This window comes from Dendropsophus ebraccatus, chromosome 9, assembly GCF_027789765.1.
Source record: "Dendropsophus ebraccatus isolate aDenEbr1 chromosome 9, aDenEbr1.pat, whole genome shotgun sequence".
In the NCBI taxonomy this organism is placed as follows: domain Eukaryota; kingdom Metazoa; phylum Chordata; class Amphibia; order Anura; family Hylidae; genus Dendropsophus; species Dendropsophus ebraccatus.
Window position 1 is genome coordinate 83,460,392 of NC_091462.1, and position 18,858 is coordinate 83,479,249.

Below are 18,858 nucleotides of genomic sequence, written 5' to 3' on the forward strand. Positions count from 1 at the left end.
TAAGAGTATATAGAGGATATAATGAGCATTTTAACCCTATAGGGGCTGGAGGAAAGTATTCACAATTAGGCCGGAAAAAAATGGAAAATAGAAATTTTTAAATAATATGTTCGATCAGATTAAAGTATCTCATTTTCACAAGCAACAGGAGAGAAAAAGCACCCCTAAATTTGTAAAGCAAGTCCTCCTGAGTACAATGGTACCCCATATGGGGGCGTAAACCACTGTATGGGCACACAGCGGGGCTCAGAAATGAAGGAGCGCCAATTAGCATTTTCAGTGCAGATTATGCTGTACAAGTTTTCAGGCGCCAGGTGCGTTTGCAGTGCCCCTGTAGTGCCAGCAGAGTTAAACCCCCCCATAAATCAGCCCATTTTGGAACGTTAACCCCTCAAAGAATACGTCTTGGGGTGCAGTGAGCATACCCCAAAGGTATTAGAGGAAAGTATTCAAAATTAGACAGTAAAAATGAAAAACTAGAATTTTTCCAATAATATGTATGTTTAGTTTGAAATTTCTCAATTTCACGAGGAACAGGAGAGAAAAGGCATGCCAAAATCTGTAACGCAGGTTCTTCCGAGTAGAACTGTACCCCATATGTGGGCATAAACCACTGTATGGGCACACAGCAGGCCTCAGAAGGAAGGGAGCGCCAATTAGCATTTTCAGTGCAGATTTTGCTGTAGAAGTTTCTGAGTGCCAGGTGCATTTGCAGAGCCCCTGTATTGCCAGCAGAGTGAACCCCCCCCCATAAGTCACCCCATTTTGGAAAGTGCACCCCTCAAAGAAGTCATCTTGGGGTGCAGTGAGCATTTTGACCCCACAGGTATTAGAGGAAAGTATTCAAAATTAGACAGTAAAAATGAAAAACTAGAATTTTTCCAATAATATGTTTGTTTAGTTTGAAATTTCTCAACTTCACAAGGCAAGGGAGAGAAAACGCACCCCAAAATCTGTAATGCAGGTTCTCCTGAGTACAACGGTACCACCTATGTGAGCATAAACTACTGTATGGGCACACAGCAGGGCTCAGAAGGAAGTGAGCGCCAATTAGCATTTGCAGTGCAGATTTTTCTGAAGAAGTTTCTGAGCGCCAGGTGCGTTTGCAGAGCCCCTGTAGTGTCCGCAGAAGAGAAACCCCCCAAAAAGTCACCCCATTTTGGAAAGGACACCCCTCAAAGAAGTGAATTTTTCCAATAATATGTATTTTTAGTTAGAAATTTCTCAATTTTACGAGAAACAGGAGAGAAAATGCACCGCAAAATTTGTAAAGCAGGTTCTCCTGAGTACAACGGTACCTCATATGTGGGCATAAACCACTGTATGGGCACGCAGCGAGGCTCAGAAGGGAAGGAGCGTCATTTTGCTGGTGCAAAACCACAGCTAGTATCGGTTATTAGAATAGCGCAGTTGCTAAAAATTTTTTTTTTAAATGAGATTACAGGTAATCTGGGGGGGGGGGGGTGACGGGCAACCTGGGAGTGTTTACTTGCTATCAGGGGTCATGACGGGCAATTTGGGGTGGTACGAGCAGTCTGTGGCAATCTGGGGTGTTTATGGGCAATCTAGGGTTGTTTACTGGCTATCTGGGTTGGTTACGGGCAATCTGGGGTGGTTACGGGCAATCTGGGGGTGTTTACTGGCTATCTAGGGGTGTTTACTGGCTATCTGGGGGTGTTTACTGGCTATCTGGGGTGGTAACGGACAATCTGGGGGTGTTTACCGACTAGGGGTGTTTACTGGCTATATGGGGTGGTAACGGACAATCTGGGGGTGTTTACCGCCTATATGGGGTGGTAACGGACAATCTGGGGGTGTTTACTGGCTATCTGAGTTGATGACGGGCAATCTGGGGGGGGTCACATGCAAACTGGGGTGGTGATGGTCAATCTGGGGGAGGAGTGACAGGCAATCTGGGGTGGGTATGGGCAATCTGTAGTGGTTATGGGTAGCCTGTGGCAATCTGGGGTGGTTACAGGCATTCTGGGGGTATTTACTGGCTATCTTGGGTGGTTACGGGTAATTTGGGGGTGGTTACAGGTAATGCGGAGTGGTTACAGGTAATGCGGAGTGGTTACAGGTAATGTGGGGTGGTTACAGGTAATCTGGGGTGGTTACAGGTAATGCGGGGTGGTTACAGGTAATCTGGGGTGGTTACAGGTAATCTGGGGTGGTTACAGGTAATGCGGGGTGGTTACAGGTAATCTGGGGTGGTTACAGGTAATGCGAGGTGGTTACAGGTAATCCGGGGCACTTGACTTTTTATCCTGTTACCAATGATTTTTGGTGACAGTGGACAAAAAGTGCTGGAAGCATTTGGAACAAGTGATCAGTGGTAGTGGTATATAGTATATACCGCTGATCACTTGTACCAGGACCACATCGGCTAGTCCCTGATCATTGCCCTATGCTCTCCGCCACCTCTGGTAGTGGAGAGAATGAGAGTTTGATCTTTTTTTAAGGGTACAAACACACTTGCTGTATCCGCAGCGAATTTCTGGCTGCGTTTTCGCGTACTCAATGGCAGACAAAATCGCAGCAGGGATGTACATCCCTGCTCCGAGTTTGTCCGCAGCTTGCCCTGTTAACTCCCTGGCCGCCGGAGACTATACACCAGCTAATCCCGGCTACGGTGCTCCCGACATCTTCACGGCCCGTGGATTGTGTTTGGTGCACTTTTTTTTACTAGTGTAAGACTTTGATCACATTATACATGTATCATGTGACCATCCTGCTGACAGGCAGTAGCACAGCCACCCCTGTCAGCAGGATGGCTTATCCATTTTAAGCCCGGGGGCCTTTATTAGGCCCCCAGAGTTATCATGGAGACGTCGGGGGGACCGGACGGCGCCGCGGGACCTCCGATCACGTAAGTGGACCTGCGGCGCCGTCCGGTACACACCGGACAGCGGCATTTAACGGGTTAAACTGTCCGGAGCTGAGAATCCTCCGCTCCGGGCAGTTACAGGAGGGGGTCAGTGGTCACACTGACCGCTGATCCCCCGCACTGCCGCCGCGGGCGGCAGTTTGTTCCGATGCGTACACCGTTAAAAAGCGTACGCATCGGAATAAAGCCCATTAGTGGCCGCCGTGAAAAGGCACCACGGCGGTCACTAAGGGGTTAAGTGTCAAAGAGGAGTTGTTTGTGCCACACTCTGGCACACCTCTCCTTCCTCCTCCCTCACCTTCATGAATAATTAGTGCTACTCAGCCTCCTGCTCGCTCAGCTGTCAGCTGTCAGCCAGTGTTGCAGATCAGTCCTCTGTAGGCAGTTTATGTCTGAAAGAAGCACTGAGATATACAGTAGTTGAATCTCTGGGCCAAAATGTGTTGGAGCTGTGGTCTAGGGGTAACGCATCTGTCTAGAGACCTGCCAGGAATTCATTCTTTGGTTCAAATCCCCTGATGGAAATGAAATAGAGGTCTTTTTTTTCTCATTATTGTATCATTTTTCTCAGTATTTTGGTCAGTATTTTGCAACCAAAACCGTGGATTGAAAACACAGAAAGGCTATGTTCACACATATGTTCACTGTTTAAATTGAGTGGATGGCCGTCATTCAAATAGCCATTATTTCAAAACAACGGCCATCCACTCAATTTTAACAGGGATTTGAACCAAAGAATGACCTGCTGGCAGGTCCCTAGACAGGAGAGTTAGCCCTAGACCACTGCTCCAACAAATTTGGGTTCAGAGATTCAACTGTATCTGAGTGTTTCTTTCAGACATAAACTGCCTACAGAGGACTGATCTGCAATCAGAGACACTGGCTGACAGCTGAGCGAGCAGGAGTCTGGACAGCATTGATTATTCATGAAGAAGAGGGAGGAGGAAGGAGTGGTGAGGTGTGCCGGAGTGAGGCGCAAACAACTCCTCTTTGACTTTTCATTACAGTAGGGGACCTGAGATTATGCCTAATCCACCCCATGGACAAATTACCAAAGGGCACCATGCTCACTAGGGGAGTTCCAGATACAGCACACTGTCACCACCTAAGGTAGGGCCTGGGTGCTGACGGATTCCCTTTAAGTGAATCTGTCTAATTCTAAATTAATATACATATACACATTTAAACCCAAGACACCAGCACTGCAAATGCTATGAGCCTATGTGTTGTCCTGTGTCTTTAGTGGTACTTGATGTAAGGGCCTTAGAGTGTCCATGTAAAACAGGGCCTATTTAATACATCAAGACTCGTGGGTGCCACCTCATGTTATGTAAGGTTGAAAAGAATATATCTTAGTTTATGATAACACAATAAAAAGAAAAACGTCTGCTGCTATTTGTTGTGTTGTTCCTTGGAATTTTAGCGGAACAGCGTCCCAGTTTACCGCACCTGTTTCCCTGATTGGACTTACTTTTTGTGCGTAAAGTCTTTTTTCTACAAGTACATCAGTGGAAGGTACACTTTGCAGTGGTGAAAAAAAAGAGCGTGTATTACAGATGCTATCACATTTTATTTAGGGGATTTCTCCCTTTCTCTTTTGCAGGAACTTGGAGCCCCCATAAAAATAGAAGGTTCTGGATACATTGTTATAAACAAGAAAGCAAATCTGGATTCCCAAATGTTAGTGGTGGTTGATGAAAGCACCCTGCAAGGATTACTGATCTTGAAAGCAACAGAGGTATACAGAACTAAAATGGGGTTTCTCACATCAGCAAGTTATTCACAGGATAGGGAGTAACTTGTGGATCGGTGGGAGTCCGACTGCAGTGCTTGACAGTGTTTTAAAGGCCCATAGAGAGTGAATTCAGCAGTGGCTGTGTTGTACCCACTCTGTCCATTGGGGGGCGCAGTTTTACTGGTAATCTTAGGATAGTCAGTGTTCTGACACCCTTCAATCTGCAAGTAATCCTCTAGAGAATATTTTGCTGAAGTGAAAATATCTCTTTAAAGCTTGAAGGTCATACTCCTATTCTTTACTATACCATAAATGAATTGACAAATGTACGGTAACGGTTCCCTTATTCCCCTTGTCAATTGTATGTGTTCCCAGTCTGGCAGGATCAGCACTGATAGGACAGTGCCAGTATGGACACATCAAGGGGAATAGTAATATCCAGTTGATAATTAATTCATAAGCTTTTAGGAGGCATAGAATTCATGTAGTTATGAAAACAGACATGTCAGGAGTGCTGAAAAGTCCTCCTTATAGACCCCCATATACATTAGATTAATCTCATCTGAACCCACCGGCGTGTAGTGTGTATGGGGGCTGGTTTTTAACATGCCTGATTGTGCCAGTAGAGGAGTCTCCCATCTCTCTATTCTATACATACGTGTGCTTAGCTTGGGGTATTAGAAGAGATAGCTATGAAGCACTGTTCAGCTGACAGCTGTCTAATGTGTATAACCAGCCTAAGCCATTACTACAAGCTACAGTGAAGCAGCACTATACAGTATGTCAAGAATCCCCAGAAATGTTTTTGATTCCTGCGTGGGATACAATATAGCTCTGTCAGTAATGATGACATATGTATCGTCTTTGTTTTTATGCAACAGAAAAAACAAGAGTTGGATGCAATTCTCACCCATAATGTCCAGCCTGCGATAACTCTTGGTATACCCACAAGGACCATGGTAGATGTGACGACGGAAAGAAGCAGCGAACTATACAGAAGGTCAATGCACCTTAGCTGGGACAATAAACAGGTGTTTAAATTGCACATATTTATTAACAATAGTAAATGCAACTCGATTATACTGTACATATACATACATGATATATAGTGTAAGCACCAAAGTAGCAACTCATGCAGAAAAGGCAAAAAAATTGAGTATGAAGGTCATACTGCTATACTTTTCCAAAAGGAATGAGAAGACAAGAACTGTGCTGTTTCCTGTCTCAGAGCTGTTGGGATGTTTGCACTAGTTGAAGGCTACATTTAGTATTTGCTATTTGCTAATGGGCTAACTCCCCTGCATATATGCCCATATCTCAACTCCCCTGCATATATGCCCATATCTCAACTCCCCTGCATATATGCCCATATCTCAACTCCCCTGCATATATGCCCACATCTCAACTCCCCTGCATATATGCCCATATCTCAACTCCCCTGCAAATATGCCCATATATCAACTCCCCTGCATATATGCCCACATCTCAACTCCCCTGCATATATGCCCACATCTCAACTCCCCTGCATATATGCCCACATCTCAACTCCCCTGCATATATGCCCATATCTCAACTCCCCTGCATATATGCCCATATCTCAACTCCCCTGCATATATGCCCATATCTCAACTCCCCTGCATATATGCCCACATCTCAACTCCCCTGCATATATGCTCACATCTCAACTCCCCTGCATATATGCCCACATCTCAACTCCCCTGCATATATGCTCACATCTCAACTCCCCTGCATATATGCCCACATCTCAACTCCCCTGCATATATGCCCACATCTCAACTCCCCTGCATATATGCCCATATCTCAACTCCCCTGCATATATGCCCATATCTCAACTCCCCTGCATATATGCCCACATCTCAACTCCCCTGCATATATGCCCACATCTCAACTCCCCTGCATATATGCCCATATCTCAACTCCCCTGCATATATGCCCATATCTCAACTCCCCTGCATATATGCCCATATCTCAACTCCCCTGCATATATGCCCACATCTCAACTCCCCTGCATATATGCCCATATCTCAACTCCCCTGCATATATGCCCATATCTCAACTCCCCTGCAAATATGCCCATATATCAACTCCCCTGCATATATGCCCACATCTCAACTTCCCTGCATATATGCCCACATCTCAACTCCCCTGCATATATGCCCACATCTCAACTCCCCTGCATATATGCCCATATCTCAACTCCCCTGCATATATGCTCACATCTCAACTCCCCTGCATATATGCCCACATCTCAACTCCTCTGCATATATGCCCACATCTCAACTCCCCTGCATATATGCCCATATCTCAACTCCTCTGCATATATGCCCATATCTCAACTCCTCTGCATATATGCCCACATCTCAACTCCCCTGCATATATGCCCATATCTCAACTCCCCTGCATATATGCCCATATCTCAACTCCTCTGCATATATGCCCATATCTCAACTCCCCTGCTGATATGCCCACATCTCAACTCCCCTGCATATATGCCCATATCTCAGCTTCCCCAATGAGTCACAGTACATTTAGTCTTTGCTATTTACTTTGCTTAAACAATGATGCATGCTACGTATGTGTACAAGAAATAGGCAGCAGTACATCAGTAATAGACCTGGGAACTCACATTGACTGTTTTTGTTGAATTCATGATAACAGATTAGTGAAGAAGTGAGCTTTCTTCAGAAGGATGAACACATAACTTTTGGTTACAAGATAACACATAATCTGGAAACACTAAAAAAGCTGCTACTTGAAGATAAAGTGGAAATTCGGGTAAGTTAATTCACTGCACAGGCCATTATTATGGATACTGAGTCTATCAGGAATAGGCCAAAACTTCCAGTAGGGGGCAGGAAGGAGTCACTAATCATGTTGCACGAGCTCCATAAATGCTTCTGAGATTGTAAACACTTGAGATTTCCCAAAGTATTCCCGTAATCTCTTCATTTTGACACATCATTCTGGAAATTTATGTCGTCAATGTACCCAATTCTCAGCCTTTAGGTTTTCCCCAAATTTCCTAAAACTTGCCACATTTCCATTACAGATAATAAAATTTAGCTTAGTTTCTCAGAAATAGAATCTTCATAAACACTTAAAAAGCCCTATAATCCATCCCTATCATTTATCTCGCGTATTTTATACTTAATGACCCCTCATTTCCAGATTGGAAGGGTCAGTATGTTTTGTACTCAATCATAATACATCCTTATTTTATTCATAGGCTGACATAGAGCTTGAGGAATATAGAAATATGAGCCTTGCCACTTACTATGGACCCCACTTCATTAATACTACAGTGCGAATCAAGAGCAATGAGACAAGCTGTAACCTGACCGCAAGCATCCAGCACAACTGGCCTTGGTTACTACGCAGTGGCATGTCTGCTTCAGTACAGGTGACGTACAGAGACTTGTTGAGGGGTTTAACACCAACACACAGGATTTGTAGGCAGTGTTGTATCTGTCCTAATATCTAAACTTTTGTGTTTTCGTCACAGATAAGGTACAGTAAATCCACAAATAGAGAGAGACGGCACTCATCAAATCTTCAAACTTTATTCAGATCCATACATAGGCGACTTTATAGCATGTAAGCGGGGACGTCAGCACCCACCAGAACCTGTTCTAGTGGGTGCTAGTGTCCTTATGAAGCCGCCTATGTATGGTTCTGAATAAAGTTGGAAGATTTGGTGAGTGCCCTCTCTGTCTATTCAGGGATTTGCTATTTAGGAACTTTTATTTCGAGATTGAGCTCCGCCAGATATGTGACATACTGCCCTGCCCTTATATGAAGCACAGTGGAAGTTTGTTAATGCAGTACGGACTGCTCTTTCTTATGGGAACTGTTATCAGGTACAGTGAGGTGTACCTGTAGTTTCAAAAGATTTTTTAAAATCTTTACGGTTTTGTTACTTTATAGTGTACCAGTGATGGGGGAAACTTTCTAAAAAAAATTACGGTGCAGAATAGTCATTTTTATAATACACATCCATTTGTAATTTGGCAGTGAAATAGGTTACCTAGCACCTGTTCTCCCTGCTCCCCATCTTATGCAGCTATACCCTCCTGTTTCATCTCCATAGCGTGGGATGAACGCTAGATTTACATTATGCTGGAGATGCAAGCTATGGTGCGGATCCGCAGTAGATTTGATCTAAATAACTGAATACAGCTTCAACTCTGCACCATTAAATCTGCTGCGGATCCTGTACGTGTGAACGCACCCTTAGGCTATGTTCACACATGGTATTTCCTTCAGTCTTTTGGTCAGTCTTTTTTCAGTCAAAACCAGGAGTGAATTGAAAACTATTATAATTTTGCAAATCTTCAGTTGTTCTTATCAACAACTGAAAACACTCCAGCTACTAAAGATTTGTCTTTCCCAATTGTTGTAGATAATTTTTTTCCAAATCTTTGCAAAATTCCTTACTGTAGTCACACTGGATGTATCTTATTTCATTTATGAGCTGTCAATTTATTGTACTGTCGTTGCATGTCAAAAAAGTCTGAAACAAACTGATCCATAATGGGGTTATCCAAGACGTTCTTGCATAAACAGCACCACCCCTGTCCCCAGTGTGTGTGTGTGTGTGTGTGTGTGTGTGTGTGTGCTCATATTGGACAGCTGCTTTCCTGCAGTAATTTATATAACCAGTTATGTTTGCAGACCTATTAAAGTTTATCAAACATGAAAAAATAATGGAAATCCAGAATATTTTATTACATGACTGAACAGGTGATTGGTCCTTCTTTTTTACTGTACTGGGTACTTAGAAAGAATGGATGGTAGATCATGTGTAGAAATACCTGGATATCTAAGCTTGAGGCACCACCAGGAAAGCAATAAAATGACTGCTGTTTTTTTGTAGAGCTCGCTGGATATACAAGCAATGGATGGCAAGCAGGAAATCTCTCTGGAGGCCACAACAACGCAGAACACCTTTATGTGTGCCGTATCTTCTCTATCCACAGCAAAGAACAACAAGCTCCTCTTTAAAAGTGGCCACAACATTGAGTCTTTTATTAAATTTGGATACCCTAAAGTGATCCATGTGACAGGAATATTGGCAAAAGAAGGTGTGTTGGTTATCGGAAGAATGACAACGGGGAGGAACATATACAGTTGGGATATGAGACCATATAGTATGACTTTAATGGACACAGTAGCTTTTTTATTGTCCAGTTCTCTTCATAGTAGTAATGCTAGTGCTGTGGACACGGAGATGAGGGCCCCTCATATGAAAGATTATAAGCATATAATATCCAGAAGCATCAGAGAAAGCATGTGAGCTTATTTGCCTCCATCTCCTTTCCATAATCCTTGGCTCAAAGGAGAAGTCTAGGGTGGAGGGAAAAATTATTTTGCGGATGGGGGGGCGGGAACAACACATAAAGAAGATATATTTACCCATCCCGGTGCCAGTGCAGCGACATGCTCCTGGACCCCGCTGACAGACTGCATATCTCCCCTGCTGCTACATTACAATTCGGCTGACAAATGCTCCGCTCGGCCAGTCAGTCACTGGGGCGGGACACCGCTGCAGTCACTGATTGGCTGAGCGGGCTAAATCCCAAGCTTTGGTGATGTTTCAGCCAGGTCGTGATGTATCCCAAAGCCAGGAGAAAGCGTCATGCAGTGCAGTGCGGGTACAAGGTCTGGTAAGCATACTTTCTATAATATAGTCCCCCCACCCCCTACCTGAAATTATTCCCCCCCCCCCCAACACACACACTGGACTTCTCCTTTAATTCTGCATGTAGTTGCATATGTTGGAACTTTGGAGTGGGGATTCCTGCAAAAATTCCTATCACCTTTTAATATAAGGGATCTAATGGTCAAGCCCCCACTGGTACAAGTCCTATTGCAGAAATGCTCAAACTTTACTCATAAAAAGTAGACCCCCTTTAATTTACAGTAATATTCCACTGAAACTCAAGATCAGCTCACTTTCTATCATGTTTGGGGAAGATCAAGTAGTTGTCTCCCTGCTCTCTTAGCACGATATGTGGGTTCTCTGATATATGGGATCTTTTATCTCTACCTCTAATAGTTTTTTTGTTGCTTTTAAAGAATTTTTATTTTTCCATTATAAAACAGTACAAAAGCATAAAACAATTCCATACCAACAAACCATGTGAAATACAAAATATTACCCAACCTCCTTCCTCCCTCTGCTGTGGGGTGGGAAAAAAACAAAAAAACAAAAAAACCCCAACCTAATTATCTAGCACAGTGCACAAACTTAATTCCTATTTCACCGATACAGTCCCTCAAACTTCTTTACACAGCCCTCCCATATCTCCCTACTGGCAGTTGCAGCGCATATCCAATTCCGGGTTATCACCAGATGAGCAAGAAATATTAATAATCTTAAAATCTTTCCACAAACTTTTTTACAAGCTTTCAGGTCTGTGTCTGTGTCAGGTCTACCTCTAATTGTTGCTTATTTTACTGTTTCCGTCTCCTCTCATTAGGTCTTGGGACCCATCTCACATTGCCATGAGGTGCTGTGAATTCCAGATATGCTCCTGATGCATAGTGCAGAGGAGAAACTTCATGGCCTATTTATATCAATGATTCTTTTCTTGTTTCTTTTGCTAGGAGACAAAGTAAATGGTTCCCTGGATTTGGAATGTGAAAAGAAAAAGCTAAGGATTGATTTAAAGTCCTTTATGGATCTAAGTCATAACTTTGGCATCAGTGCAGGAGTGAAGCATTCAGTGCCTATGCTGGTCACCTGGTCAATACCAAATTCAATGCAGGTTAGTCCTGTGTGGGAACATTGTCTGTGTGTGGGAACATTGCCTAAAACTAATCAGTAACTTAATATTTTACTTTTATACCAATTTTGTTTTTTGGCCCAAAAAGCAATATATTGTCCATTATTTGCCTGTTTATAGGATATCATGGATCAGCCGGGTAGGTATCTTGGCCCAGATTTATCAGTTTGTCTGAGATTTTTGCAACCAATCACAGCTTTTATTTCTATAATTACCCTGGTAAAAAGAAAACTGAGCTGTGATTGGTTACTTTAGAAAATCTGATAGTAAGATTACATTGTAGTCACAAATAATATTTTTACATTTGCTGTTTATAATGGCTTCTCTCATTCTGTACATGTCTATATGGAAAGGGGTTGTTGAGAAGGGACAATGCCATTAAATAAGTGTTTTCATTTCTTACAACTTTGAATATTCAGGTTGTCTCCATAGTATAAACAGTATATGAGAGTTTATTATTTGTGTATTCCCAAGATCAAAGGTTATCTCTTATCCACAGTATAGGGGCTATATAGCTGGTTAGTGGGGTCTGATTGACCCTACACCCCCCTCCACCACGAATTGCAAAAATCAAGTTAAATTGTTATCTAAATGAATAAATTAATGGGGTGACAGTGCCTATACACAGCCAGCACTCCTCTCCTTCTCTATGGGGCTTCCAAAAATTGCCAAGCAGTCCCATAGACAATGAATAACATGCTGTCCATTCAATAGGGAGACAATTGAAATTTGTTCTTTGAATAAGTGGGGGTCCCAGCAGTTGAAACACAAGCGATTAGCTAGTTATCTCCAATCCGGTGGATAGATCATAACCATGGATCTTGGTTTAATCTCTGTGGCACCCACCCGGTATACTTTTTATGCCCTTATAGGACATATAGACAGGGTTTCTCCATACACTTTCCTTAATATACAATAATTTTAAGTCTTCTAAGTATAATTCTAACAAACAATGTGTGAAAACATAATTCACTATAAAGCAAACAAAAAGAAAAAAAATTGCTAGAATATGTGCAAGAATATCTGCAATCCAAAGACCTCTGTAACTTCTTTAACTATCTCAAGGCAAACTCACTGCTGTATCGGTGGACATTCTGCTTTGTGATAGGTCCAGGTAAATGTACAGTCTCCAGCAGTCTGTTTGCTAGACTGTAATCTATTATTATTCTTCATAAAAGTACATAGTGAACTGCCTTCTGTCTCTTTGTTCAGGTGCTGATGCAAGCAATTTTAACAAGTGCAGATGTTGGTGGAACTTTTATGCTTAACTGCGACAAGGGCAGCAACGTTTCCTTTACTGCTAATGTCAGATCCCAACAGCAGAGGTCAGTATCTTCATTCTGTTCTCCGAGTCACACTGCTCCATAGTGATAGTACAGATTAGCGGAGGGCACAGCATACGGGCTTCCTTTTCTTTTAGAGCATCCCGAAATTCAAGTGGTAATTTTCTATATAAATTCATGAATTTTTCATGCACATATTTCCATAATTCACCTCAGAGTTTATTGACTTTTTTTTAACATTTCATCAACATTTTTTTTTCTATCAGCCCTGGGGATTAAACCTAAGTGTATTTTATAGTATAACAGAATTTACTGACTATAACATTTATTTGTTAGGTTATCCAAATAAAAAAAGAGGGAAAAAAAATGATTTTACTATTTTATTGTTTAATAGATTTGCACTAAAATTAAAGGGGTAACTCCGGCCCGGCCTCTGAGACAACTAATGGCTTTCTAGGATAATTGTTTTGTATAAAATGGCCAGGGATCATCCAACTAATGAAAAAAAGCTTGTTCTTCAGCTTTTTGGATCTTTTGAGTGGCTATAGCACCCGTGATAATCAATGGAGCTGGATGATGCTGTGGGGGCAGGGCAGTGCTCCTAACAGTGCTCCCGGCCGAAGATTATGCTGGCTAACAGCAGGGGACTGGCGCTGAGGAGGAAGGTGAGACATACAGTACAGAACAAAAGTTTGGACACACCTTCTCATTCAAATAGTTTTCTGTATTTTCATGACTATGAAAATCGTAGATTCACACTAAAGGCATCAAAACTATGAATAAACACATGTGGAAATTTACAGTATACTTAACAAAAAAGTGTGAAACAACTGAAAACATGTCTTATATTATAGGTTCTTCAAAGTAGCCATGTTTTGGTTTGATTCCTGCTTTGCACATTCTTGGCATTTTCTTGATGAATTTCAAGAGGTAGTCACCTGAAATGGTTTTCACTTCACAGGTATGCCCTGTCAGGTGTAATAAGTGGGATTTCTTGCCTTATAAATGAGTTTGGGACCATCAGTTGTGTTGTGCAGCAGTCAGGTGGATGCACAGCTGATAGTTCTACTGAATAGACTGTTAGAATTTGTATTATGGCAAGAAAAAAGCAGCTAAGTAAAGAAAAATGAGTGGCCATCATTACTTTAAGAAATGAAGGACAGTCAGTCCAAAAAATTGGAAAAACTTTGAAAGTGTCCCAAAGTGCAGTTGCAAAAACCATCAAGTGCTACAAAAAAACTGTCTCACATGAGGACCTCCCCAGGAAAGGAAGACCAAGAGTCACCTCTGCTGCGGAGGAGAAGTTCATCCCAGTCACCAGCCTCAGATATCGCAGGCTACCAGCAGCTCAGATTAGAGATCAGGTCAATGGCACACAGAGTTCTAGCAGCAGACACATCTCTACAACAACTGGTAAGAGGAGACTTTGTGCAGCAGGCCTTCATGGTAAAGTAGCTGCTAGGAAACCACTGCTAAGGACAGGCAACAAGCAGAAGAGACTTGTTTGATCTAAAGAACACAAGGAATGGACATTAGACCATTGGAAATCTGTGCTTTGGTCTGATGAGTCCAAATTTAAGATCTTTGGTTCCAACCACCGTGTCTTTGTGTGATGCAGAAAAGGTGAACGGATGGACTCTACATGCCTGGTTGCCACCATGAAGCATTGAGGAGGAGGTGTGATGGTGTGGGGGTGCTTTTCTGGTGACACTGTTTAGGATTTATTCAAAATTGAAGGCATACTGACCCAGCATGGCTACCGCAGAATCTTGTAGCGGCATGCTATTCCATCCGGTTTGCATTTAGTTGGACCATCATTTATTTTTCAACAGGACAATGACCCCAAACATACCTCCAGGCTGTGTAAGGGCTATTTGACCAAGAAGGAGAATGATGGGGTGCTACGAGATGGTTTGGGGTGAACTGGACCGCAGAGTGAAGGCAAAAGGGCCAACAAGTGCTAAACATCTCTGAGAACTCCTTCAAGACTGTTGAAAAACCATTTCCAGTGACTACCTCTTGAAGCTCATCAAGAGAATGCCAAGAGTGCAAAGCAGTAATCAAAGCAAAAGGTGGCTACTTTGAAGAACCTAGAATATAAGACATATTTTCAGTTGTTTCACACTTTTTTGTTAAGTATCTAATTCCACATGTGTTAATTCATAGTTTTGATGCCTTCAGTGTGAATCTACAAACTTTTGGTCTGTACTGTATACCTTCCTTCTCAGCATCACGGGTGCTATAAGGGGCTACTAGCACTTTAGATTCATCTAGCCTGCGGATAATTTAACCTTTAAATGATCACTGTTGGCCATACCATGTCCTGTGCAAACTGGTGGCGTATGGCCACCAGTAATGCACTAAATGGGCTACAAAAATGATCCAGGGACTGTTCATGCAGCCTGGGATTGAGGTAGCCTTATGAAGTCATCTGGTAGTCTCCCACACCTGAGGTTACAAGGGGAATATTTATTCAGAAGAACTTCAGAAGGACGTTAGTTTCTGAGGAAATCACAAGGCTCCCTGTTTAGAAGCTGCAGATGTAGCAAACAAGTTCCCCACTGTCCTTTCACAGTAATCTGCCAGCTGCTCCTGTTTTTTTTTTTTTTTTTTTTTTACAGTTTCAGTAAATGTTTATAAGTTTGCAAATCTTATAACCCGGTAATAGGTTTGCATTTATGTAACATTTAATTCCCATATCTTGCACCTGTATATTGAGGAACAGCTTTGACCATATTTCATAATAGTAACAAAGTCATTAAAAATACAAAGGTGTCAATATAAAAATTATACAATGGAACATGTAATACAGATGGATGATCTTTACACTTAATAAGCCCAAGACATTAAGCTGAAAGGAGAACTCCGGTTAAGAGTAAACATCCAGGGTTGCCAAGGGGTCGGTGGTGGGAACATGATAAAGAAGTCATACTTAGGGCCCTATTCCACCGGACGATTATTTGCAATAGTTTTTTCTTCGCTATTTCTTCGCTATTGCGTTCGTATCTACTGCGAACAACCGAATGACGTCTTATTCAATGCGAACGTTTTGCGAACGTTTTGCGAATGAGCAACGATAAAAATAGGTCCAGGTCTTATAAAGCGATCAACGATTTCTCATTCAGTCGTTAATCGTTAACTGCATTTCAACCAAACGATTATCGTTTAGATTCGAACAATTTAACGATAATCTGAACGATAATCGTCCGGTGGAATAGGGTCCTTACCCATCCCCACACCCCTGCAGCACAGCATCACCAGCTTAACCTCAGCCTCTTGTTTCTCCAGGCTTCCTATGTCAGCAAAACCCACCAAGAACTTCTCACTCAGCCAGTGAACGACTGCAGAGATATCCTTCCTCAGTCGCTGACTGGCTAAGCTGGCATTTCTGAGCTGGGTTGTCATGTTGCAGGACCAGGTGCTACAAGAGGCTGGTGGGGGTCTATGAGGGGTGACCCTGTGCTCTGGGGGATGAGTAAGTATATATTTTTTTTTATTACGGACCACACAGGCTCAAAAAACAGGTCTGCCTGTAAAGCTTACATACCATCTGCGGCTGCAACATGCACTGCTCGCCTGTCAAACTGGCATGTCAATGTAAGAAGTGTTAGATGCTTCATTTTTCTATTTCCAAGCAGCTGCAAGCCTGACATCCACTAAACACTTGCTCGGGTGATATATAAATCAATATCATTTTGCATTTGTTTTACATTGCTTAGTGCTTCCTGCATGTCTTCAATGTGGTAACGTTTTTTATGGGTTGGACTGCTCAGTTCCAGATAAGAGAAAATATATAAACTGATATGCTAAAAAGCGGTGTCCAACTTAGCTGCAGCCTTTTCTTCTAGAGCTCGGCAATGCCCTCTAAGCACAAAGCAAGTTTCATACACATAAATAATGGTGTACTTGGTTTATTGTGGGAAAACTTGACTGACCTTAAATTAACAAGCACAGCTCGGATAACTGTAACCTACATATACAAGTCTCACGGCTGCAGTGCCCAACAATACATATTCTCTTTTAGAGAAACATTATTCCCAGGGGGCCATAGTACCAGGATAAACCTAGGCGGTGCCCTAACAGTTTTTGGTTAGCAAGGCAGCCTTAAAAAAGGTCCCTTGTTTCCCAGAGAGTAGTGCACTTTCAATTGTATCTGTATATTGAGGATGCGAGTATAATTTAATAGTGCATGCTCATATCAAGATTGGACCCCGGGGGTAGCGGGCACTAATGCAAAAGCTCAACAATTCTTAACCTACGAGACTTTTCTGCTCCAAGTAGTCTCCATCCCATCAGGTCCTAGTGCTGTCTGGTATCAGGACCAGGTGTGTGGCAGATGGCCCTGGAATAGTATAGGCCCAGGAAAGATTGAGTGATAAGTATAAGAAGACGTTTGGGGTCTTTTTTCCTCTAGTCTGTGGTCTGGTCTAAAGTCAAAAATCTTGGTGTTTGATTTAAGGTCTGAATGGGATCTGATTCCTGTGGAGTTGCGCGAGCCCTCCCATTCAAAGACATAGCAGGAGGGATTCGGTTCCCAGCAGAATCTCCTCGCTGAATCTGTAGTGTGAACGGGCCCTAAGGCTTTCTGTGCTCCAGTAAGAGACACGGACCTCAATGACAAAGTCCATACACTGATGAATTGATCACATGGACTGTGTCCAGTGTGTCTTGTTTGGTGGAGCCTTGCACTGTGCTCTCTTGTGTGTAAGAGCTGACAGGGTACATACTGTATATACAGTATATATACACATATTATCATTGCAAGCATCATGGAAAATGTAGGGGATAGTAGGAAAGCATATTTGGGAATCAAGATGACAGATAATCCATGCCTTTTAGATTAGCTCAAACAGGTATACACAAGGCACACAAACAGCCTTCTCTTTATTTTTAAAAGCAGACCGGTCAGCACCTTTTTACAGACTAAATGCAGTGTATAATAGTATAATAAGGATTTCTTTTAATCCTGAAATATATATATATATATATATATATATATATATATATATATATATGAGTTATAACTTATTTCAATCCGTCGCTCCAGCACTGATCTTTTGAAGTTTTAAGCAAATTGGGAAATAAAGCTCATGGGATGTTCCCCTGGGCTTTAGAAGCTTGGCAACATTCAGTTCCTTCTCTTCTTACACCCTGAGGCTGGGTTCACACTATGTAACTGTGCGGCTGTATTTTTTATGCGGCTGTAAATGTGCGGATGAAACTCCGGCCGTGGGAAAAAATAGACATGCGGCTCAAAACATACGGTCATTTACTTGGAAATCTGGTTCAACTAAAAATAACAAATAAAATCTTAAGAAAGTGATGCAAACACCTCTGGATGCATCTGGGAAAGCAGGGAACACAGTTTACATGAATTGCTATTACCGGGGTTTGCGCTCCTCTGCACTAATGCCGATGTCTCTCATGGTTAATCTATTAAAATAATAAAACACATTTTCGTTGTAATAAAGTGCCTTTCGTTGTTCAATAATTAAATTTAAACTAATCCATCATTTTGTAATTAAATATACTGTTAAAATAAATATATATATAAATAAATGTATATTTATATATATATTTATTTTTTGACAGTATATTTAATTGCACAATAATGGATTCGTTAGAATTAAATTATTGAACAACGAAACTGAATTTATTTAATCAAAAATGTGTTTTATTAATTAAATATTAATTAGTACAGGAAGCTTTATAAGCCGTTAATTCATATTGCCGGCAAAAGAGCATTCTGTACTAATCATCACTTTACTTTAATGAAAACATCAAATGTTTCTTCTAATTATGTTATCACAATAGCATTATTGGAAGAAACATTTAGAATTATATGTGCGCTCAGCTGATTGGCTGATCGGCTGAGCGCACATATAATTAGCGGGTCCGCAGTACAGTGACTTCATTGTGCTGCGGACCAGCGAAGAGACAACATCGGGGTGAGTATAGAGCTCTCCCCACCCCCTCCCCAGCACTGCACCCCTCCCAGCAAGGAAGGGGGGGTCAGTTAACCCCTTCCTTGCTGGGATGGGTGCAGTCTGACATCAGTCTGGCCCCCAAGGGGTTAAGGGGGATGCAATACATCCTCCCTTAACCCCTTGGGGGCCAGACTGTAAGCAGCGATCTGTAAAGATGCTG

The 18,858-nt window shown here is 42.1% G+C and overlaps 1 protein-coding gene across 2 annotated transcripts in view; it reads left to right on the top strand.

The window, feature by feature from the left end:
• LOC138801178 (uncharacterized) overlaps positions 1–18,858 on the top strand; it is a 206,013-nt gene that overhangs the window by 126,353 nt on the left and 60,802 nt on the right. For both annotated transcript variants that reach the window (XM_069983727.1, XM_069983728.1), the window contains exons 46-52: positions 4,491–4,625; positions 5,504–5,653; positions 7,302–7,418; positions 7,870–8,043; positions 9,517–9,724; positions 11,250–11,410; positions 12,641–12,753. In XM_069983727.1, coding sequence (XP_069839828.1) covers positions 4,491–4,625; positions 5,504–5,653; positions 7,302–7,418; positions 7,870–8,043; positions 9,517–9,724; positions 11,250–11,410; positions 12,641–12,753 — 1,058 coding nt within the window. The remainder of the gene's footprint in view (positions 1–4,490; positions 4,626–5,503; positions 5,654–7,301; positions 7,419–7,869; positions 8,044–9,516; positions 9,725–11,249; positions 11,411–12,640; positions 12,754–18,858) is intronic.